Raw genomic sequence first — 23,780 nt, 5'->3', positions numbered from 1 at the left:
TACATTCAAGTATTCAATAAGAATCCAGATGCTTCCTTTCTTCCATTGTATCCCTGTGTCTAACTCCCAAAGAACTGCTCTCACACTACTCTCATTTGGTGTAGCACTACACCAAATTTATTTCTAGACTGAATGTTAACAAATGAGAGTTTGAACTTTTAAGCTATTTCTTAATAAGATCCTAGAAAATACTTCGAAGTCCCAGAAGCCACACTCTCCTTTCATGAGTATTTGAAAGATAATTAGAAAAAAGCAGAAAATTTTGTCTACCACTGATCAAAATGACAGAAGTTCCTAATTACAGAGCTAGCCATGAAGAGAAGGAAGACAACCATCTTAGCATCCAAAAAACAAAAACAAAAACAAAATTAACCAAGGCATTTACTTTACATTTCTTACTTTGATGACTGTCATTTTACCAGCACGATCACGTCACTCTCTGCAGATGCTCTGTTAAATATATTCAACTCCAGGATGGCATGTCCTCAATGAGATAACCATCTATTAGCACATACTCTGAACTAACCATATGAACTAACCTGCCCAGCTGGCAGAAAAAATCCCAAATCCAGCATTCTCAGTGTTATCATCAAGCCATCCTTGTGAACACATAGCACAGTGCCCCTGACTTGTCTGAAGACAGTCTATTGCAGCTGCTGGCATCTAATATGCAACATTTGCTACACTTTTATAAAGCTTATTCAACAACATGATTTTTTACGTTCTTTCTTTTTAGTCACTGCTTTTCCATATTCTGTTTCTGAGCTACAGTCAAAACATGAAGAGTGAAAGCAAAAAGTGTGAAATGCTAGTAGCATTTCCTGACTCAAAGTAACATACTAGAAGTATCTTTCCAGAAAAGAAGGAAAGAGATAGGAGATGATTCTTACTTTTGGATGGTAAAATGGACATTCCATTTTCTTACAAGCAGGAAAAAACTTGCACAGCAGACTACTGGAGGATATAGGCGGTGTGGGCAATGGTGCTGACAGTAGAAAAGAAAAGAACAAGAATACAGCCTGGATCAGAATAATATGTATTTTTAACATGGTTCCATACATATTTAAATATCTCAAATCTTCTGCAAGGAATTAAGTCTTAAAATAACCGAAAGCTCTGCAAAAAATATAGGAAGTATATCACAATGCACTAAATGAATCTCATCCTGAGCAGAGCAAGACCATTAGAATCAGTTCTTCACCATTTCAGGACAGAAGGTACCAACGTACTGCTTCCAACAAATTAAGCAGAAATTTTGGTAGGCAGAAAAATTCAATTTTTGGATTTAGACAGCAGCAAGCCTAATAAAGTACTGGAAGTGATACAGGAGCACATTGTACTCTGCCTTCTGGCAAAGTAACAAAATCCTACTATGTATGCAAGTAACTGCATCCTACTATGAATAAGGGCTAAGCCACTTCCAAAAGATCATGACTTCAGTGATGTAAAGGCCTCCACCTTGGTACTGTTCAAAGGCTCAGAAATACCAACCCAGATTTCAACCACAGTAATTGTATTCATTGAGCAACCTCATCCCCAGAAAGTCATTTCATCATTACAAAGAGTTAACTCCTACAGAGTAACATATGAAATAAAAATGTTCATATAAATTTTAAAGACAGAAACAACTTGTGTTTTCAGTTTGTGTCATAAGTTCTTGCTACAACAGGAATCCAATCTGAGGAACAAATCTGAGTACATCTGCTCTTGCAATGTTGGCTAACTACTGTATCCCTCCAAAAGAAGGGACTATTTGTGCAAGTTAACCCTTTGGCTTTCCTTCATATGGACTCCTACATAACTGTGTTCAGGGATTTTTCTGAGAGCAAAAACAGTTTTTACAGTAACACTGGATTATTATTATTCACCTGGCATTAAGACTTTAAGGAAGAAAGTCAAATCAAGCAAAAAAATTTTTCTTTCACCTATGTCAGTTTCTGCTTTCCCCCTCATTCACCATTTTCCCTTCTGTAAATTTATCTGAAGCACAGGAAAGCCAGAGGTGCTCACCTGGTTTAGGAGCCGGAAGTGGGGTTCGCCGACTGGCATGGGTGTAAGGGCATTCTGGCTTAGTGCATTTTGCATCATATTTACAATTTGGATGGATGAACAAGCATTTATCAGCAAATTTGCAGTTAGGAAAGACTCTGAGGAAAAAGAAATAAAACAATTATTTTATTCCTACTGTATGCTGCATGTCCACTTTCAGAACAAAAAGCCCAAGAAGTTGCTGTGCATGAAAATCAGGCTATCGCACAATATCCAGAACTATAGCAGGGCTTATATATGTGTGTTAGTTACTATCAAAGGAGGGCTTGCAGGTGTAGTGTACTAATCTCTACTCATTTTCCTTTCGAATAGTCTTTACATAGAGTAAATAAGTGAACTACTTTACACTCAGCAGAGTTTGGTAGCTTGCAACAAGTAGCTTGCTAACATACCTTGTTCTTAGTGTGCAATGCAGCACAACAAAAGAACTGTGAATTCAGACCTTTGCTAAGGGGGACTAGAAATTCCCTACATAATATGGTTCACTTATTGGAGAGAAAGTGATACGTCGAATTTACTTATGTGTGATTTTAAAAGAAAATTCATACATCTGAGTAAATGAAGCCACCCAATCTCATAACACCTATCTCTGTAGGTGTTTCTAATCTGTTGCTGCTTGTGGAACAGAAATCAAAGACACAATACACATTCAAGAGTTAGCCTTTGCTTTCAAATCAAAAAATTGCTGCATTACCATATTAGTGTAATATAACGTGTTCTAAAGCATTGTGATATTTAGCAGAGGAGTGCTGTTCTTTTAAGACGACTCCCATTCCCACATCCATAAGCAAAACGTAAAAACATCAGCCTGCATGTTAAAACTAAGCTTTCTTCTGCAGGAGTACAGTTGTGATTCCACTTACTATAAACTTCACTGTATTCTGCCACTTGGTAGAAGAAATTACAGTGCAATAATCTAGCTCCTATCCTTACCATAACAGATTTAAACTGCCTTGAAATATTTAACGAAAGAAGGGAACATTGAACTAAAAATAAAAATCAGATGTCAAGTGGATGAGCTTTGTACTACTTACTTGCAAGGAAGTGTGGGGTGATGGTACATGCATTCATCTCCATTTTTACAGGCAGGCCAGTACTTGCAGCGCTCAAGCACCTTCTCTTGTTTTTGCAGCACACTCAGCTGCTCCACATCCACTACGAGGGAAAGAAAAAAGGAAACATCCAAGCTGGAACCTTAAAAATTTCATGCGCAATTTGGCTTATAAAATATATCATAACTGAAATTCAAAATATTTCCTATTCTTTCCCTATTTCTAGCCAAATGTTGATGAGCTTTTATTAAAAAAAAGTCTTTCACAGTAAAACTTTACATACAACCATAGTATCTGAAGGAACTTCCAAAATTAGAAAGTGGAACAAGCCATAATGTTAGACTGAAAGCTGCCTTTTAGTGATAAAAGATCAAAATTCACTGTTTACAAGTAAAATAATTCATTTTCTCAGTTTCTATTAGAAAGTGAAATGGATCAGATCTTGATTGAGCAAGACTAAGAAAATGATTCTTCAGCTGAATCTTAGTTATACTGTTCTGCTAAGCTATGTATTAATTGGGCTCTGCTTCCTTTCTCCAAGATATTTTTGGCTCCAGAAGACTATTTCAAGAAAAAAAAAAGTCAATTTGTACACTAATCAGATACAATTTATTAGTATGGGGGCAGACCAAAAAAAGAACTACTTTCATGTAATTACTTTGACAGACATTTACCTCAGTTACCTGAATCTAGACTCTCAAAGAGGATTTTAAGAAATTCCAGTCTGAAACTACCTTCACTACTATAAGAACATGGGACTTTGACTCTTCCCTATTTTACATTATTTCTAAAAACCTCACTTTCCCCAAAACAGACTATTAAGCCAGATATTCTTACACTTTCACTGTTCTCTTAGCTCTGCAAATCACCATAAATCTTTGGCTTTTCAAAGCCTTCCAGGATTCCTAGACATACCTCTCTAACCTCACTAGCGATATACTTGCTGCAGCTTTATTCCATCCTCAACCTCATTTAGTCATTCTCTTGCTTAAAGAATTTTCTAATTTAAAGAATAAACACCATCACTTTTATTTGTTAAGAACGCTATATTCAGAATCAAACCACCATACTACTGTTGGGTCCTGCTGGTTAGATTAATTACCATCAGAGCTCTCCAGCTGCCTGGTTACAATTTGCATCTGCTGTGCTCGAAGGCCTTTTAATCCTTTGCCTGCACACATATTTTGGGTAACTGGCTTTAATCCTTCAGTTATATCTTCCTCTTCTTGATCAGAAAGGTATCCTGGTGGACTGGGCACACCATCCAGTGTCACTATGAACTTGGGACTAGCAGGTTTCTCTGGCTGTGCAAGCTGCTCTCTGTCAAACAAAGAAATATGGTTTTGACTCAAGGGGCCTGAGTAAAAGTGAACAGTGTTAACTAACACGGCAGCACAAGCTAATCTGTAGAGTGTAACACAGTAACAACCTTCTATTAAGACAAATAATAATTTACTTCAATTAACAGTTTGCCTTCTGGGCTCTCTGAAGCACTAATAAGAAATAGAGCTTACAACGGCATACAGCAAAGGATTTCACAGCTATATTTCAGTTTGTTGCATTCTGCTCAACAGACAGATCCAAAAGCTTGTTTACAGACAAAGTTTAATAAAGGATAATGATTAACCTGTTAAGGAATTTACAGTTTTGGGACAAAAAAGTGAGGGTAAATATCGGACTTGGAATCATGAACCTTTTAACAACACACCAGTGGGTGTTTCCTCAGAAATGCTGAACATGATGAAACAGTGGGTATAAAGGTTTGTAGGGCTGGGAAGGGAGACTTGAAATACTGATGTGTAAAAACTTTCATGCTCAGCCTGATCGAAAGAGCAATCTAGCCTAGTGTTCTGTGCCTGATGGTAGTCAAAGGGGATAAAACAGGGAGTATAAAAACAGGGGATGCATACATGATATTTTCTCCAAACGCTTTTCCACTGTCCCACAAATTCCACCTGAGGGACTTCCTGAGCAGAATGTGGTTCTAAATATTTGGTGACCCACTACAGAGTTCTCATCTTTGATAAACAGTGATGATATAAACTTTGTTTCCCTATGAAATCAAGCTAAAAGCAATTATGGTGTATAATGCTGCTAAAAATAGAGAGGAATGAGACATTATTAAAAGAAAAGAAAAGAAAAGAAAAGAAAAAAGAAAAGAAAAGAAAAGAAAAGAACAAACAAACACCCCCACACTAACCAAAACTTTCAAGTGCTAGAAGTCAAAAGCAGATTTATTTAGATGCAAAAATTCACCACTCCCCAACAGCAGGAAGTCACAGCTTTAAACCTTTACTCTGTGAGGTTACCCTTTTTGCTCAGGGAAATGAAGCACTGAAAGTTTCCACAGTGGAATGACAGAGCACAACAGCATGCAGTGATGAAGCACATCACATTGCCCAAGGTGGTTTGTACCTAACAGGTAAGGCACATACATATTGATATAACTATTCAGTAGCAGGAACTACCATGGCATAAAAAGAATAAGGAAGATTACAGTTCACTGGTCACTCATTTAAGTGAATGAAAAGACATCCACAACACATCATTTGCAGCTGACATGAATTTTAAACCTCTCTTGGTCGAACTCCAGAGTAAATAGCCTTAAATGACTTGTCCCACACACCACTTACTATTTGCTGGCTTATGGGTACCTAGCTACACAGACAGTGTGCTGTTTTTCCTTCAACACTCCTATGAGACCTCAAACAGGGCTTACCATACTTGGTAGTGAGTTAAAAGGCATTTCATAACAAATGCATCTCAAGGTCAAAGAGGTATAAAACTGAATTATACTACCAGGCTATTTGAGCAAAATTATTATATAACTAAGATTTCAGAAACCAGAATAGCTATGAAAGAAAAGAAGCAGGCTAATGCTCTAATATATTCAGTTCTTCTGCTTTCTTAAAAATCAAAGAACTACTCTAACTACAGCTCACCCTGGGAACTACTTTCGGTTTAGAAGGATTTCTGATTTTTTGCCCTGGCTTCTCCCCCACCTCTCCACTCTTCAACATCAGTCCATTTTTCCTGATGTCACAGACCCTGACTGGACTTACGCAGCACAGGAACGACAGAACGATCCCATTTAGATCACAAACAAGCACTCTAGCTAATAAAAGATTCCTATTATGACAGCATGTAGGGGCTCTTAACATTTTTAGCATAATAAAAGCAATAACTTTTTACCGCGTCTGTATTAGACGTCCCGAGAGTGCTCGCATTGCCTCTGTGGCCCTCTTTCCCAGCTGCTGATTCTGAGGCATTATTTCCTCAGATAACTTCGGCTTCTTCAGGATAAATGACCTAGTATCTGTATGGACCACAGATTCTGCATCATAGTAATCTGAATTGGAGAAAAATTACACAGAAAAAAAATAAGAGAAAAATGATCACATAATTGTACTCTAACTTACAGCATATTTCTGAATACTAATTTTATACAGCTGATGAGCTAATTTTCTTTTCAATTCTTACCAGTCGCTTACAGTAAACAGTTTTACTTCCTCGCTTATTCCACAAAAAAATTACCAACAGAAGCCATAGGCCATATTAGGCCTGACCAGGAAACTTTGTTACTGGATTGGCTATGCTGAAACAGCATTGAAGGGGATCCACACACACACACACACGCACACACACACAAGATCTCTCAGGCTTTGAGCACCTGCTGATGTAACACTTCCTTTCTTAAACACGTAGAAATTAGAAAATGCTAAAAATCAGTATAATTAATTTAAAAGGAAATTATATTTTAATATTCACCAACCAGTAGGCGTCAATTTGAGAACTAGCAATTTTTTTTTTAGGAATAAAAGATCATGAGACTTAACCTTGAGTCACTTGCAAAGTATCTTCAATCACAGGGTCAATCTGGAGCCGAGAAGAGAGCTCCTTTTGTTCAGCTCCTAAAAAATCCAGGAATTAGGAGCATATTTTACTGCATGTTAAAAGAAACTATAGATTGAAGAACTGAAGCATACTCCTCTAATTCTTTTGAGAGAAAAAAGAAAAAAAAAAAAAATCAAAACACAACACCCGCACACACCTCTAAAAGAAAAGGCAATTCTCACTAATATGGACCCCTTTCTCATTGTTTCAGAAGCAGTAACAAGTTTTCTCCAGCAGGATGGCATGGCAAAATCCAATTATTAAAAGAATTTAGTCTTTCCCATAATCATCACTCAGTACAGACTAGATCTGTGGGTGCAAAAATTGATAAAGGTCAAATTCTTCCTCCTCATTTTTAGAGGTGTTAACTACTTCAGAGAACATACATACACATGGAAAACAGCTCACTACAAGGGACTACTTTATAGTCTAGTTAAAAGAGGTGAAACAAACCAGAATAGCACTGTGCTACATTTGATTTACTGTTACAGTTTGAAAAGAATTATTTTGCTTTCTGTAGGTTAAGCTGTCATTTCAATTTCAATGGGAAAAGAGCCAAAAATATTTAGCATAACTATTTTCTGTACATTAAATCAAAGACGGAAAAAGCTTCTTCATACATATTCCACATAAAATGTTCAAGCTACTTTATGCTGGCAGAAAAACTCCAAGTATAGCTACATGAAAAACAAGAGGCTGAAAGAAGGGCTCCTTTTGTTTTAATGACAAATGTCTACCACTCCTTGACAATGACAGTGAGCCGCTGTAACAAAGATCTTACTCCAGTCAAATTTTACTCTTACCCTTTACTCAATCTAAATACTTTGCAAGAGTAAAGTAAGTTTATTCTTACAGAATCACTTTTTAATGTTAAGTATATAATTCTTTGTAATGCACAGACTTGGGTTTCTTCATAGCATAATCATGCTGAAAAAATATTTGGTTGCCTTTAAATGGTATGCTGTTTTCCTCTAAGGAGTTTTATAACAAGCAGAAAGAAAGCTTGCTGTTCATACAGTTATCCTAATATCCACTGTCCTGTAACAGCAGCTGTAGTACTCTAATACTTACACAAAGTAAATGAAAACATTGAAACTATTTATGCAATAACAGTATCTTGGAAAATATCTTCTAATACTTCATACACTGCAAAGTTATCCAAACATACCATATTTTAACTCTCTCACATAAGTTTTCTGACAGAATTCCTCCCATGAGACATCAAGCATGCAACAGGTGGGGAAAAGAGACTCCATCTCAATATAAATGAATACATTTGCTTATTGCTCAATTATGCAAAATTATTCTTCAGTGATATGCCAGAATGCTAAACAACCCTTTGCTCCCTGAGTGGCTGATCTGAGTTATCAATATATATAATACACTCATGCTTCAGAAAGCTTCTTGATTTTCTGTTCATTCCCATATGAAACTCGATGCTGACTTAAACATTAAAAGCATTTTACCCAGCACTTTTCATGTTTCTACAAGATGCTTATAAATATGAGAGCAGCTAACAAAGATGCACTCGATAAACTCAAATATTAGATGTTCAAGCCAGACTCTCCAATGCATTCTTTTCTTCCCTCTAATGCACCCCAGAGAAATTTCAGTCTATACAGTATACTGGTAAAGCATGTGTGAATAACGTGCTGCTCAGCCTGTTGTAAAATGATGTTCCCAGGTATAAATTTTTAAAGAATGTTATCAAATGACCTTGAATTCGTTCAATTGTCTGTTCCTTTGGCTCTTCTACTTGAAGCTGAGAACTCAGAGCAGGGAGTCTGCTTTGCACATGGATTACTTCTAACTGAGATTCTTCTGGGGCAAATCGAGTTCTCGGTGCAACTGGAACAGTCTGTTTCTGCGGAACTTTATTTAAAGAAACAATGGTAAATCATTTTAGTACTACCCAATCACTCAACAGTACTATGTTTGTATATGATCCTAAAATAACTTTGAATAAATTCAGAAAAACCCCAAACCTAAAGTATCTCTATGAAAGTATCTATAGCTACCTGTAAAATTCATAGTGTAAAAGTGCGCTCATGGATGCGTATAGAGCACTCCACGAGCTGCACCTCAGAACATCTACTTGCAAGACAAAACTAAGTCTTTTATCAAAAGCTGAAATGCAGCATAAAAATAATTAGACTGACATCAGCAAAGCATTCATTCATCCACTCCTACGTAGCATTAATTTAGTAAAAACTGGACTCTCCTGTGATCTCAAAATCACTTTTCTTCCACTTTTTCATCCAATTATGGATTATCAAGGTGTGCTTCTAATACATGCGATGCCAGATAATCTATGCTAAGGTGCTTGTAAACCAAATACAAAACTCGATGACAACAGCATGGAATGTGGGTATAGCAGGACGAAAGGTTGACTGTTTTGCCTGGCTTTTGCCAAGACCATCAAAACTGCTTGTGAAGAGCTAGGCATATCCATTCCCTGGCTGAATATCACACCAGCACTATTAACCTATTAACCACTATCACACCTGACTATTAACACAGAGTTAAAAGATACAGCTCAGTACTGGATGTATCATTTAAGACCTTTTTGTTTTACCTATTTAGCTTACTTCCATCTTCTGTTCAAAATATTTAAACAAGATATGAAATATTATCCCTAAAGTGGAAGTACCTACATGGTATTTCAGATAAAATTCACATATCATCTTTCTGTTAAACCACAAAGTGGTGCTTTTTGCTCTCTCCACTGAAATAGTCTTGTGTTGGTAAGTCAAACTATGAAGATCACCACTGCTGCAAATCAACAGTTTTCATTTACTATGAAATTTTCTGGCTATGTTCCATTTCCTGCAATATTGCTGTGTGCACAGCAAAGAGCTTCCTGCATCCCCTCAAACCCCCTCCATTTCCCATGTTGCTGCTTTTCCCACCATAAACACTTTTTTCACTGTATAACTGGAATCAGAACTCAGGAGTATTAGAGCTCCTATTTCTTCTCTTTACAAAAACTGCTCATTCCGCTTCCCATCCAGAATGAGCTCTTAATGCTTGGGAGGCACTCATGCTATTCATTATGAATGAAGAAGCTTAATAATGTTCTTTTAAAAGAAGTTCATTTACTGTATTTTACTGTATACTGTATTTTGTAAGTAATCAAGCAATTCAACAGTTATTCACTAGAACAATTCTTAAGTTATTTCTCCTTCAATGCTAAGGTTGGCGATGATCTTTACTGCCTCATTTGTACAGTTTCTGTTTTACAACCAGCCCACTTTACACCCAACTTCTAACATGCAAGGACACGTTCCCCAGTACAAGAGCCTTTGAACACAAAACTCCCATCACATTTCTCATGCCTGTAGATCTACTCATCAGCACCCATGCAACTTTGAAAATACATGCAACTACAAGAAAACAGGGAAGACATTCACAATGACTGTTTTGTAAATATGCTAACATAGAAGGAAGTCGTGTCTTTGTTACAGTTAGCTTGTAGGTTTTGAGAGACAGCGGGACAGATTTTGAATAACTTTAACTCTTGCTTCAGATGGCACTAAAGCAGAGAAGTCATGGTTTAGGTAATTTAGTGAATACTCTTCCCCAGCAATTTGCAACGTTTCATGCTGACAACACTAGATTTATTAATATCCAATTATACGAAAGCCCAAGATCACAGCTGGATTTGCCCTTCTTCAGCGGAAGTCTTTCCTAGCTAAGAAAACTGAATACCTAGAATTAAGTAACTGCTTAGTTGCAGTATGAGCTGCAACTCAATATCTAAAACTACAGTTACAAGCTCACTGCTTGAAGAGAATATAGGTTGATATATCATTAGCAGTTTGTTGCTTGTTATTTTGTACCTCCACTACCTCTGTGCACTTTGCTTTTTTACTGTTTGGCCTTTTTCTTCCTCTCCCAGGAAAGAAGGAAGAGAGTGCAGAAAGGGTAATCTTTTGAAAGAAAGTAGTAAACAGTTAGCTCAAACGACATCCCTAATACTGGTCATTCTCACACATGCAACTATTAACACTTTGGAAAACTTCCACCACTGGCATTTTCTCTATATACTTCAGAGACTTATCACTTTGATTAATATGTTTTAAAGACATTTCCTCTCTTGTTTATGCTTTTGTAATCTATCACTGAAGATTCCTGTAATGTACACAGGACATGCAAGAGCCATTAAGTATATCGCTGACATCCACTATTTCACTTTGTTTTCTCTCTTAGCACTACATTTAGCTTGGATTTATAAAACAGGGCTTGGAAATACTGTAGCTTAGCACAAATAAAAACAATGCTAATTACCTGTGGAGTAATTGGTTGTTTTTGTAACCGATTCCTGTGCTTCAGAGATTGCTTTCAGTATTAAATTCTTATTGGCCTGTTTGGAAGGTGGTAGTGAAGGTCTAAGGGAGATGGAAAAACAATTAGTTGCACATGAATTGCAACAGTCATTGTATCCATGTTAAACATGATATTTTGACATGTTAAACACAGATAAGCACAATACTGCTAAATTCATCATCTAAAAATTCACTTTATGTATGTTTTCAGCCTTTTAATCCATTGAGTGGATTGGGATCCACCAAATACTCTCAAAAACTGAAGTCCAGAGGCATGATTTCACCTGTCAGCTTAAGCTGCTATAAAACCATGCTGCATCCAAAAGGCAAAACTCTGCCCTTCTCCTCCTCCCACTTCTGCCCCTCGCATTCCTGATGCTACCTCCGTGTCTGCACTAGTAATCATGTGGCTGCCTCAGGGAGTAAGATCTGCCTGAAAACCAACACTCTGACTCTCTCTGACTTTCTCTCTCTCTAAAATATATATAAAAATTAGTTATACAAAAGCTTCCTGTTTCTCTCTGAACATCAACAACCAGGAAGTTTAAATCAGACATGCTGTAGGGCTGAAAATAATTTCAATAAAATATATTAGCTTCAAACAAGTCTAATGATTTGATGATCTCAGGGCTGAGCTAACACTGAAGATCAGGAGAACTGTCTCTTCTCTAGTTTAAATGTTCTTCCTCTTACTATTGAAACACAGATATAAATCATGAATGAACCCTGACTGACAGAAGTCAGGAAAAAAAAAAATCTCTCAAGTCTTTTGTAAAGTTAAAATAGTCTTAAGGAATAGAGCAACATAAAGAAGCAAGTTTTATTAAAAAAAAAAAAAAAAAATCACTGAAGTATTCCACTGATTTGTTGGTTTTGTTTTACAGTAATAGAGACTGCAATAACATCAAAAGGCACAGTGCAAGAAAGAGAATCAGGCTGGTCTGCTTTGCCTGATCAGTCACAATTGGTTTGAAGACTATTCCTGAAGTAAAAACAAAGTAATCAAAACGCTTGGAAGTTATGACACTAAATTAAGTATGTGGTCTGAAGCATGCCAACTTTAACATTCTTTCGCCAGTGAACTTTTCCCAGAGAGTTTAAAATTTCAGTCAGTTGCAGCATATGCACAATAATAAAAACGAGTTATAAAATTAGAGGAAAAAAAAGGTGGTATAAGCAGACATCTCACACACAGAGGTGTGAAACAATACAAAAAAGGCTTACTGTCTTTTTTCCCTTCAACTTTCAGGGATTGCAATCAATTTTCAGCAGCTTCCACATTCAAAGTTTTTGCTCATTAAATTCATTCTGGAAACCAGACAGAATCACAGAGGTCTTAAGTACCTTCTTTCAGGCTTTGCAGGTACAGACACACTGCTGGAGATGCTTCCTATTCGCAAACCATAGTCTTCTTCCTCCTCCTCCTCCTCCTCCTCTTCCCCATCATTACAGAACTTTTTCACTTTGACTACTGAACTTACAACAGGCAACCTTCTCTTCCTGGAGCTTTCTTCCTACAATAAACAGAGCAGCCAAAACAATTTAGTTAGCATGAAACACATTAATAAACCAGCAATCAAAACACTGCAATTCTGCTTAAAGCCAGAAGATTGAGAACTTAAATTCAAAAGTGCATGAATGGTACTGTACTGCCCGCAGAAACAAAAGTAACAGTACTAGAGAATATCAAAAATCAGACATAATTACACTGAAACATATCATTTTAAATGTGACAGTAAATAATGCTTAGCAAGGGAAAAGAAAAAAAGTCTAAAGGACAGACAACCTATTCAATATCTACAGAAAAAACAGAGTTTTTGGAAGCAACTCAGAGCGCCCCTCAAGGTACACGTTTAAAGTTTAATAGTCATTCATACCAATTTCATTTTCTCTCTCTCTCTCTCTCTCTACTGTAGCAACTCTAGTTTCAGATTAGTGTAAGGATTCATATCTAGAAAGCTGACATATTCCAAAGGATACTAGTAGCTATGCAGAGCCAGACTAGTCCAGTGTAGGCAGTGCAATACCCCTGTTTTCATACAGCCAACCACCACCACAATCCTTCATGAAGACGGTAGTGACAAATGTAAATGCTAGGTTGCATGAAAACACAGGAAAAGGGATGCACCTTGATACTTTCTTCTCTGTGGGAACCATCGCTCAACACTGAAACACACAGGAGTTCAAAGAGGTATTTGGACATTAGAGTTGTACATAATATCCTTTAATTGTTCCTTTGTCCTCCAAGAGCGAGGAATAAATATCCTAAAGGATAGTTCTGGGCTACACTGATATGGAAGACATATACGGTAAAAAACAAACAAAAAATCCCACTAATATCTAAAAAAAAGAAAAAAAACCAAAAAACTTCCAAGTCACAAGAACTTGTCTAAGAGAAGGCAGAATACAGCAAAGGCTCATAATCCTAAGAAACACTCCTGGAATAGCTCTGTTCTGGATACTATTAATAAAACAGTAATAAAAGAAAATTATCATAAGACCTCTTTCTAACATATGCCAGAGAGAAAGTGACTATCATTTGCCAGTCATTTATGCACAGCCTTAAACAAATCACTATATTCTCATTCTCATTTCCTCATTTTAAAAAAATATATCAGCACATATTTTTGTAAAACATTCTAAATTTCTGAATAAAAGTCACTATCCTTTATACAAAATTATGCAAGTAGCAGCAAAGACAGAATTATGCAAGTAGTAGCAAAGACAAATCCACTCAAAATAGAAGGCATGTAAAACTTCTGTCATTACAACATTAGCAGCCATAACAATCTTCATCCCTTCCACAAAGGGCTCTTAATTGACCCATATGAATAGTCTTAAAACTATCAGCTGGGACTATCAACCTGCTGGATTATTCTAGCCTCTAAAGTAAGTAGGGCAGCAAACACATTTGAGTTTGCATTTGATTCCAAAGAGTTCTTAAATTCCATGAGTCTACATAGTGTAATTATAGTCCTAATAAGCAATATTACCAAGCTTAGGAGACTAATGTTTATCTAGCATACGTACGAATATACAGCATCCAAAAAATACAGATTTACAAAATTCTGTGTAAAGCTGGAGATTTACATATCACTCATGGAAAACTATGCAATTCCACAGAGAGTAAAATGATTCTTTCTTATTCATCAAGAGCATCATGCCAATGTGCTAACTCATTAGTCCAACTCAATATGGCATCAAGATGTAGATGGTAATTAACAAATCAGCAACCTGTGAAGTGTTAAACTATGCAATTGTTTTGATCAGTGAATCTAAGGGGTGAAATCCGAAACCTACTGATATCAGTGACAGAAATCCTTTGATTTCTCCAAGGTCAAGATCTTACTTGAGAAGTATATAGCAATTACGGTGTCTAGCAAGCGTGAAATATAGCAATATTTAGATCACACCAACCTCACTGCCTACTTTATCACCACAAAGTTTGGAGGTGGGTCTGTAACTCTCTGCTAAGCTGCCAAATGCTTCTGGATTGCACAGCTGGACTGTTTCCAAAGACCGGCAGCTCTGCCCATCTAACTGCCGGCTCCCCTGTAAGTTGCCCTGTTGTGACAATCTGTGCACATGCACATTGCCATCTGCACTCCTGCTAGCTGGTGGTCGGTAGATTTCAGCAGTAGGACGAGAAGACCCATAAGTTACAGTCACAATAGGTTTCTTCCGTGACAAAGGATTCTCCTGCACGAAGTTCAGGTCTTCATCAATTAGATCATCTGGTTCAGGTTTAATGTCAATTACAGCTTCAGAGGGTGACAATTCCCTTAAAGGCTTGACTGTAGACGTTAAGCGGGATGCAGAACCATCTTCACAAGACTGCCTGATAAAATAAGAGATTGTGAACTATTACCTAACTTGCAAATAAACTTCTGGAAAATGAGAACTTTCCTTTAAACAAAGCCAGCAAGGAGGAATCATGAAGATACTATTGTTTATAAAAAATCTAACACACCTGACCTCTATTTTTAGTTTCGTTAATTAATGTAAGCACATCTGTTGCTTAAAGACATGCAACGGAATTCCTGATTTCATGTTTTATGCAACAAATTATAGCAATGTTTTACTCCTCAAAACTATTCTGATCTTTTCAAGTATCTGTGCTCTTCAGAATGACTATCACAGTCATACAAGCCCTAGAGTCTGAATCCCTCTCAGTAAACAATCAGAAGCCATACCGTGAAGTAGTGTTTCTTTGTTCCTGTGAGCTAGTTGAAACTCTAGAGTCATTTCTTTCAGTCCGAGTACTGGAAACTGCAAGAGGTGGCAAGATATCCTCACGCCTCTTCTCATCATTCACACATGAGCTGTTTTTGCTGGAAGGATGGTTGCTCTCAAAGATATTAGTTTCCGAAGATTTTACACTAGTTGTTTCTGTGGACACAGGTACCTTTTGTTTAAACCAAAGTATATCAATAAAGCTTTTGCAATAAATTTAACTAAGAAACTACAAATAAGACATTGCCCAGCACAGAAAACACAACATGCTGAAACTTATTTCAGCTCAAAACATAAGCAAGAACCACTCAGAAATAAATTCTTTATTTCAAGAAAAATCAAAGCAATTTTCTAAAGAGTCAGGACCCGAAAAGACCATATAAATTGAAAATGAACAAAAGCCAGTTAAGATCTTTTTTGAAACTCTCTAGACTTGCAACACTACACAGAAGAGATGCATATATCAACTTACACTCTTAAATCATTTTCTTACTTACCAGTAGTCACAGATCGCAGCTTATCTAAAACACCATGGAGCCTGAAAGAAGGAAGGGATGGAGAACAATGCAAAAGAGAAAAAGGAAAAATAGAAGAACTGTAACATTTTCCAGAAACAAATCACATTTTTCTCCACATATAATAAGTGTCTTGTTTATCTAAGACTTCACTTTCAATCAGCTGACATATGTCTGAACTCAAAAGGGTGTGGTTCAAGTCTCTCATCTCTAGAGAGTCAACTTTACATGTGCAGGTAAGGTATTCATCACATGATCTACTTTTGGCACTTAGCTGGTTTAGAGAACTAAAGCCAATGTTAAGTGCTACATCCCAGTCCTACACCCAATGGGGTGACTCAAGTGTCTCCAAAAGGAGTGACTTAAAAAACCTCAGTTAGAAGCCTAAAGTATAGATGAGAATTTTGCTTCATATATGAAACTTTCAGTTATACAGCAAATAGTTAAAATAACTCTAAATCCAAACCTAACAAATTTACAATTCATAGCACATAATATACTCAGGAATAATAAACTCTGCCCACTCAAAAACATGCTTTGAGACATGCTGGTGAGCAAAAAACATTTCGGGTAGTAGCAAATATGCTGTTTGCCTGTGCAAAATGCACCAACCTGAAGCAATACAGATTCTTGAAGAAAAATCAAAAGGCTACAAAACAACACTGTTTAAAAATCTACAAATATTATAGAGAAAAAAATTAAATGCACATCCTAGTTGAAATCCAAATGTAATTACAGGCATCTTCATAATTTAGACTGGATAATACAAAGGGGTTGAGAAACAAAATCATACTGAAAAGTGTGAAAAGAAAGACTGCATGTGAACATAAGGAAGGCTTTCTAAACCTCCTTGTGCGTTTTCACTAGAACACTCTTAAAAGCTTCGTCAGCTGAGCTCTGCTCATGTGACTGCTACATATCATTTTCCACATTGACCTAAGGAAATGTGTGACCTGACACTTGGTTCAGAGTAAGGAGCACTGGCCACCCAGCAGGAGTAGCAGGTCCAGTGAGGTGGAACTTTTGCTAAGAGACCCAGAATTACCAGCTACAAAGACAAACCAAGGAAGCCAGACCTTGCTGATGATTTAGTTTAGCCACAGACCCAATGCCTAAAAACATAAAAATTCTGGATTGCCTTTAAAGAAGTAAAAGCAAAGAAAACGCCCAACTACAATGCTATATAACATTTTTTCCACCTCCTCTTATAGCTTACTGCATACATGTCATCTAGTCTTCTTTTCCACTGTTCTTTTAACTAATACCTACTTCATTGTCTGATAAAACAGACTGAAATTAAACTTGTATTTATTGACAGATGAGAATACTGGATTGAGAGACTTAAAAGACTCATTATTTTGGGAATTTTAAAAGATACCATCAAAACAAGCAAGAAATGTAACTGCTACATATAACTGATATCCAGTTCTAAATGTTAAAAAAAAAAAAAAAACACAAAAACAACACTTAATTTCCCTTCCCTGTTGAAATTCTTCTCTAGTTTTTTTTTTTTTTTTTTTTAATAGAGGTTTAGTTTTAACTACAAAGCCATAAAACCATTTTTTGCTACAGATTGTGTTATTTTTTTACTGTGCATCAGAATTCAGCCAAAATCCTAGTACTGGAGTAACTTTATCAACTTGTTAAACCTCACTGATTTGTCTAACTGATTCCCAAAAATCACTGGGAGAAAGACAACTGCATGACTTATTGATACAGTGAAAGTCAACAGTTTTGCTTAGGCAGGCCACAGGAACAAAGAACATAGAAGCCTGAGTACTTAAGAGAAAAAAAAGGGAGAGGAGAGTTAATTGCATTCTCCTTTCTTATATTTTGACAAACGCCAAGAAAAACTTAAAATTTTGAAAGCAGACTCAAATTATGTCCATACAAGTAACACTGACACAGGAAAATCCATCAGTTTAAACAGTTAACACAGTGAATCGTAATAACTGGAACTAGTTTTCACTTTTTGTCAACTTTTATGCTTTAACTAACATACTTATTCAACTTCTAAAATGCTTCTCTTCTGACATTTAATTGCACAAAAGCTCCTTACCAACTAAAGGGGAACCTGACTAACCATGGAGAAGAAATGTTAGAAGTGAACATAACCAGTCAGTATGAAAATTACAAAGGAAACGAACTGAAAAAGCAGGAAAAATTTAATATATTGTCTTAGCTATACAAATCAAAATAACATTCCTTAAAACTGTCTTAGGTTAAAGACTCAGAAATAAGGTTAACTTGAAAAAATATACAACTGTGAATGACAGAAAAATTCTGGAGTGGCCCAAAATATGCTTTAATACTCTGTTTAAATACTTTTAAACCTAGAATTAATTAAAGGTTAATACTATAAGCCAAATTCAGCATTAGAAAATGCCTGAGAAATATTGTAATAGCTAAATCTCTCATGCAGCACAGCATAAATTAATCCACTACTGTCAGAAGCTTGGAAAAGAACTCATCTATTGCTAATTTTTCCTCCTCACAACAATTCTGGGGTTCTAGTTTTGCTTTGTAGAGCTGGGTGGTGGTGATAAATGAACGGACCGAGAGGTGGGAATACCTAAGCATTTGGTGCTAAGCCTTGTCAAAGACGGGCATACAGAATTAGATCCATTGGTTGTCTGCCCTGATATAGTAATTCCCATGTACAACAGCAATCTGAAGCACTATTAGCAAGAAAGCAAATAAGTTTATTTCTAAAGAACTACTTTACGTGTGACTGCAGTGAATTCTTGCACTCACAGTGGGCTTTGCACAAATAATTTTTTGAAGTCAATATGGCCCTCAGTTACCTGAGCATTTCACACTTCATTAAGAAATTCAACTGAACCTATGAGCAAAACCAAAATATAAGCTCTCCAACCCTTTGTCACTTAATTACCACCGCAATGGCTTAACTACTGACAGACTAAAAGTAGTTTATTTAATAGAGCTGAACAGTAAAAAGCTTTGATTAATGTAAATAACGCAATGAAAGGATACTTAACTTCTTACATTCTCAAGTTTCATTTACAGAAAGCAGTCCTGAATATTGGTAAGAAGTGTGACAAGTAGCTCTCAAACATACCATACAGTAAATCTGACAGTATTGTTTCCAAGGAAAAGGGAAAGGTCCTCTGTCATCTGCTCCTGACTCTTCTTATTGGCCACCATAACCATAATATAATCAGGGAGCTCTTCATCTAATAGAAAGAGAAAGAATAGGCCTCTATATTACTTTTGAAAAGCTCACTAAAATATGTTGTTTTAAAGTTTAATAAAGGATATAGCAAATAGAACCACAAACAAGTCATCTTTTTTTTTTTCCGGTTTTACTATAAAGACTGCAGACAGAGTCTTAGATAAAGAAATGACCAAGTCTTCCATTTTCTCTGAGGATCAATACAAGTTTCAGATACGAGTGAGGAATAAAGATAGTCAACTTCACAAGAGCACAAACTGAAGGTAAGATCAAAATCTTTAAAATGCAAGTAAATAAAACCAAAAAAGGACAAGATAGAAGAAAGCCATTCTTCTGTTGCCTAAATCCTTTTCCTTGAATGTTTACAACAGTCCACAATTTTCATTACTTCAAATATTGTTAAATATAGTGCCATCTCTCTGAAATTTCCACTGGTTACAAAGACCAAACAGATAAATCTTACTTTCTGATTTGTGCTTTAAACAAATCAAAATTGTACTAACTCACAGATTTTCCAACTACAAAAACACAGAATATCAGATCTAAAAAAAAGAAAACAAAAAGCAATGCACTATGATTCTCTAACTCCCTAACATATACAATTTCATACACAGTGAAGAATCTGCTCCCATTATAGGACTGTTCACACTGGCTAGGCCTACCAATAGGAATGGATATGCAGGTGCTGAGAATCTGACATCAACAAGTTAACAGTTTGGGAAAGTTGATATTCAAGCTTTTTATTTTGAACTAGCTCTGGTCTACTCCAAAAGACTGAATGCCCATTTGTGGTAGCATTAGGTGTGCTCCTTGAGCACCTCTTTCAATTTAGTTTAATCAAACAGCTCATAGTCTCCAACACCATTCTATGAAATGAACCAAAGAACAGTAAGTGAAGATAGTTGGGTAATCCACTTTGAAAAGTGAATCTGAACTAAAGCACTAATATAGCTGCACTAAATCCATCAAGTCAAGTCTGCATACAATATTACAAAGACTTAAAAATGAAAAATCTTAAATAAAATCAAAGGAATTATATTTCTTCTGTACCTACGTACACTACAATCATCTGTACTCTAAACTACAAAAATTACATACACATGTTGCACCTGCACTCCACTATCACTACTCAGTGTTCCAGTCCAAGCGTTCCAAAGGCCACCCTTAAATACTAGGTTTTCTTTGGTGGTAGTTTCATGTAAACTATAAGCTTCGCAAGATGCATAGAATCTACTTCACTGATCAAGGAACTTATGACGTTAAAACCAATTTACTTTTTGACCAAGCTAGTTTTAAACTTGATCAGCTCCTCAGTCTGATTCAATACATGATATAAGGCTAAGAAAAGGATATTTTAAACATAAGTGCAGAATTACTTGCAACAGCACAACAGAAGAAGGAAAGAAAGGAAAAAAATGCTTCTTTCTGCGACTGTGTTGGCTTATGCTTACTTAAATTGCACGCAAAACTACAGCCTTTGATAATTTTGATAGCTTATGAATATTTTACTATCTTCACTTCGTTTTACAGATGTGAATTTTTCCTTCGTAAGTCCTACACAACAAATAATTTTCAACATGTCTTTGTCTAAAAGACTTTTTGAAATTAAAGTACCAGCAGTTACTGAAAGACATAAAAGCATAAACTCCGGAAACATGGTTCTAGCTCACAGTGGCTACAATGAGGGAGAAGGGATTTTACCAGTTTCCTAAAAGAAGGAATAGGGGGTACTTGAAATACATTAATCGGAAAGTTGCCCCAAATACTTCAGCCAAGAAAAGAAAGTAGAAAGATGACAAAAATTTGGAAATAGTGGTTAAAAGAGAGAGGCCAAGAGAAGTCATATTTGGAGATAAAGAATACAGAGAAATGTAAAGAAGTTCAGAAGCTGACTGAGAAGAAAATGTAGACATTGTACGATGATCTTGGGAACTGCCTTCCGAATACAGGAAACACAAAGAAAAGAAAAACAGAGAAGAGGAAGTAGCCATAGCTGGAATCATAGATTACAAGTACTCTTCTTACTAGCACCTTGGTATTAGAGATAATAAAGTATTTTCAGAAATGCAGGAAAAAGCAGAAAAAAAAAAAATCAAGGCCTGAGAAGCTGAAACTTGGAATGGTAGTAACAAAAGCCCCCAAAATGAGTAACTGAAAAAGACAACAACGTGACAAACTGAGATGGTGACAAAGACGACCTTGCAATGAAAAAACTGTAAACTCAGTTCCTTGGGACCTATTGAGTTCAGAATGTCAACTCACAGGTAACCCTCTTTTATAATAAACTTTGACTGCATAAACAGAATGGCTCATTTTAAATAGGAACTAAGATGAATTCAAGACAAAGCTACAAACTTTGAACTTGATCCTGCAGTCATGGGATTTCTGCACTCAGGTACACATCTCACCTTTCATTCATCCGAATTCCAGGGAATATCACATAAAAAAAACAAGACAGTTGCACGATTCAGGTAGTCTGCTTCCAACAAAACACTGTGCTAAATTACCAACTTTTACTGCTGTAAATCAAATAGCTGCTCTTAAGCGCAATATCCATTTAATCCTGGATTCAGGAAAAAAAGAGCATTACACACCGCTCATATCTGTCTCCTCACATCCAAAAGGAAATTTCACCCTGCCTCTGAAATTTAGTTACATATGTAACCTCAACATTAGCTCAGGGTAGCTCTTAGTTTTCCTCTTATCTACCAAGCATTGTATTTTGCAGATTTGTTCTATATAATGTTTCTGAAGTGGCCTTTCCAACTCCTCTGTAAAACTAATGTAATCAAGCTGTCTCTCTGTCTTACTGCAACATTCTTTTTCCTAATTTTGACAAATGTCTTAACTGAAATTCAAAATGCAGTTGAAAAGATCCCTCTTCAGAGAAAAGACTGACTCTCTCTCAAAGTGCTCACATGTAACTGCTGTTATATTTGCAAGCGTCTTCCTTTATCTAATGTTTCTTCTGTGCTTCAAAGAACCTTCCTTAAAGAGGCACAAAGCCACTTCACTGTTTGTTTTTCTTTCAATTCCCTTGCCACCATTTCTCCTTGAAAGAGGAGGCTGTGAACTTTCTTAGTTATTTCCCTTTAGTCCCTTCATTCATCAATGTCCACATACTGTCTTCTCTTTCACTTAGACTATACATATTTTGTGGACAAAAAGTCTTTTTTCTTTCATATTAGTCCAGCACTTCAGAAAATTCATTGCATGCTTAAGGCTTCTTTATGCAGTAACACAATTATTAATTAATGAATATGTTGATCCAGAGAACGGCATTAACCGGCTAGCGGTTTCCTATCCGTATAATGAACTTAAAGAAGATTGCTGAATACACGAGAAAACTTACCTACATAAGCCCCCAGCTCCTGCAACTTTCCTTTTATAGCACCCTAAAAAAATAATAAAATAGCATTTAAGGGACAGAGCAACAAAGCACTCCTAACTGCAAAACTGTGGGAAGCTCATTTATTAAGTTTTTCTTGTTAACTCCTTGAAAGCGTTGGTTTAACAGAGATTATTTTTCTTATTCACCGCTGTTTGCGATGCAAAGGTTGCAACAGAGAGGGGCTGGCAGCTGAACAGGGAGAACCAGCAGCAGTCTCACGCGACCTGCCGTACCTCCTGCACATCAGCTCTGAGCGCAAGTCCCGGGTGCCCACCTTCAAGCGGGCACCCCCGGGCAAAGGAAGCGAACCGCAGATGTCTCGATGAAGGTCCTTCCTTCCCGGCTCAGCGGGAAAAACCGGCGCCGCTGACGGTGTGACCCCGCCGGGGGGCGGCTCCGCAGCGGCGCCCCTCGGGCTCCAGGCCCGCGCCCCGGCCGCGGGGGAGGCGGGCTGCGGCGGGCCCCGACTCCGCTTCCCCAAACTGCTGCTTCCCTGCTCCCGGCCCCCTCCCCCCGGGCGCCCCGAGGCCGAAGGCCGCCCGCCACGGCGAGGAGCCGCCCGGCAGCCGCGGCCCGGCCGGGCCGGCCCCGCCGCGTCCTTCCGCCGGAGCGGCCGGGAGCGGGGGCTCGGCGGGGCCCGGGCCGCAGCGCCCGCCGCTGCCGCCGCCGGCTGGAGGGGCGCCGGGGGGGGCTCGGCCGGCCGCCCCGCACGAGCGGGGCCGCGGGGGGGCGAGCCGCCCGCTCCTCTCTCACCCGGATCTTGCGGCTGATCTCGGTGCCGATCTCCATGGCGCGCCGTGCTCTCCGCCGCGGCCTCCCGGCTCCGCTCCCGCCGCAGGCCGCGCCGCCTCTGAGGGCCCGCGCCGCAGAGCGCCGGCCTCCGCCGGCGGCGCCCCCTGCCGGGGAGCCGCGGCGCCGCGGCGCCCCTGCCTGCCCCGGCCTCGCGCCGCGCCGGGAGCCGTTGGGACGGCGGAGCCTTTGGGGCGGCCGCGCCGCCGCCCTCCCGCGGGCACCGCGGCCGCGGCTCGTCCTGCCCCACCGCCCGGGCGTCCCCCCCGAGACGGGGCGCAGGCGGGCGAGAGCAAGCCGGGGGGGGGGCAGTAAAACACACCATGGCAGGCAAATGGG

The 23,780-nt window shown here is 38.1% G+C and overlaps 1 protein-coding gene across 7 annotated transcripts in view; it reads right to left on the bottom strand.

The window, feature by feature from the left end:
- ZC3H14 (zinc finger CCCH-type containing 14) overlaps window positions 1-23,780 on the bottom strand; it is a 30,915-nt gene that overhangs the window by 6,866 nt on the left and 269 nt on the right. For 2 of the 7 annotated variants that reach the window (XM_067296898.1, XM_067296900.1), the window contains exons 1-15: window positions 23,406-23,498; window positions 22,614-22,656; window positions 19,148-19,262; window positions 16,051-16,091; window positions 15,514-15,709; window positions 14,738-15,158; window positions 12,665-12,834; window positions 11,283-11,383; window positions 8,712-8,867; window positions 6,938-7,012; window positions 6,294-6,450; window positions 4,204-4,421; window positions 3,084-3,204; window positions 2,011-2,147; window positions 891-985 (exon numbers count right to left, since the gene is read on the bottom strand). In XM_067296898.1, the coding sequence (XP_067152999.1) occupies window positions 891-985; window positions 2,011-2,147; window positions 3,084-3,204; window positions 4,204-4,421; window positions 6,294-6,450; window positions 6,938-7,012; window positions 8,712-8,867; window positions 11,283-11,383; window positions 12,665-12,834; window positions 14,738-15,158; window positions 15,514-15,709; window positions 16,051-16,091; window positions 19,148-19,262; window positions 22,614-22,656; window positions 23,406-23,441 (2,082 nt within the window). In that variant the 5' untranslated portion in view covers window positions 23,442-23,498. Of the gene's footprint in view, window positions 1-890; window positions 986-2,010; window positions 2,148-3,083; window positions 3,205-4,203; window positions 4,422-6,293; window positions 6,451-6,937; window positions 7,013-8,711; window positions 8,868-11,282; window positions 11,384-12,664; window positions 12,835-14,737; window positions 15,159-15,513; window positions 15,710-16,050; window positions 16,092-19,147; window positions 19,263-22,613; window positions 22,657-22,885; window positions 22,904-23,405; window positions 23,499-23,780 lie in introns of those variants that run through there. The other 5 variants (XM_013940639.2, XM_067296901.1, XM_067296903.1 and 2 more) reach the window with 5 other exon arrangements.

The sequence above is a fragment of the Apteryx mantelli genome, chromosome 4 (assembly GCF_036417845.1).
Source record: "Apteryx mantelli isolate bAptMan1 chromosome 4, bAptMan1.hap1, whole genome shotgun sequence".
NCBI lineage: Eukaryota > Metazoa > Chordata > Aves > Apterygiformes > Apterygidae > Apteryx > Apteryx mantelli.
This window is presented reverse-complemented; position numbering and strand designations above follow the sequence as displayed.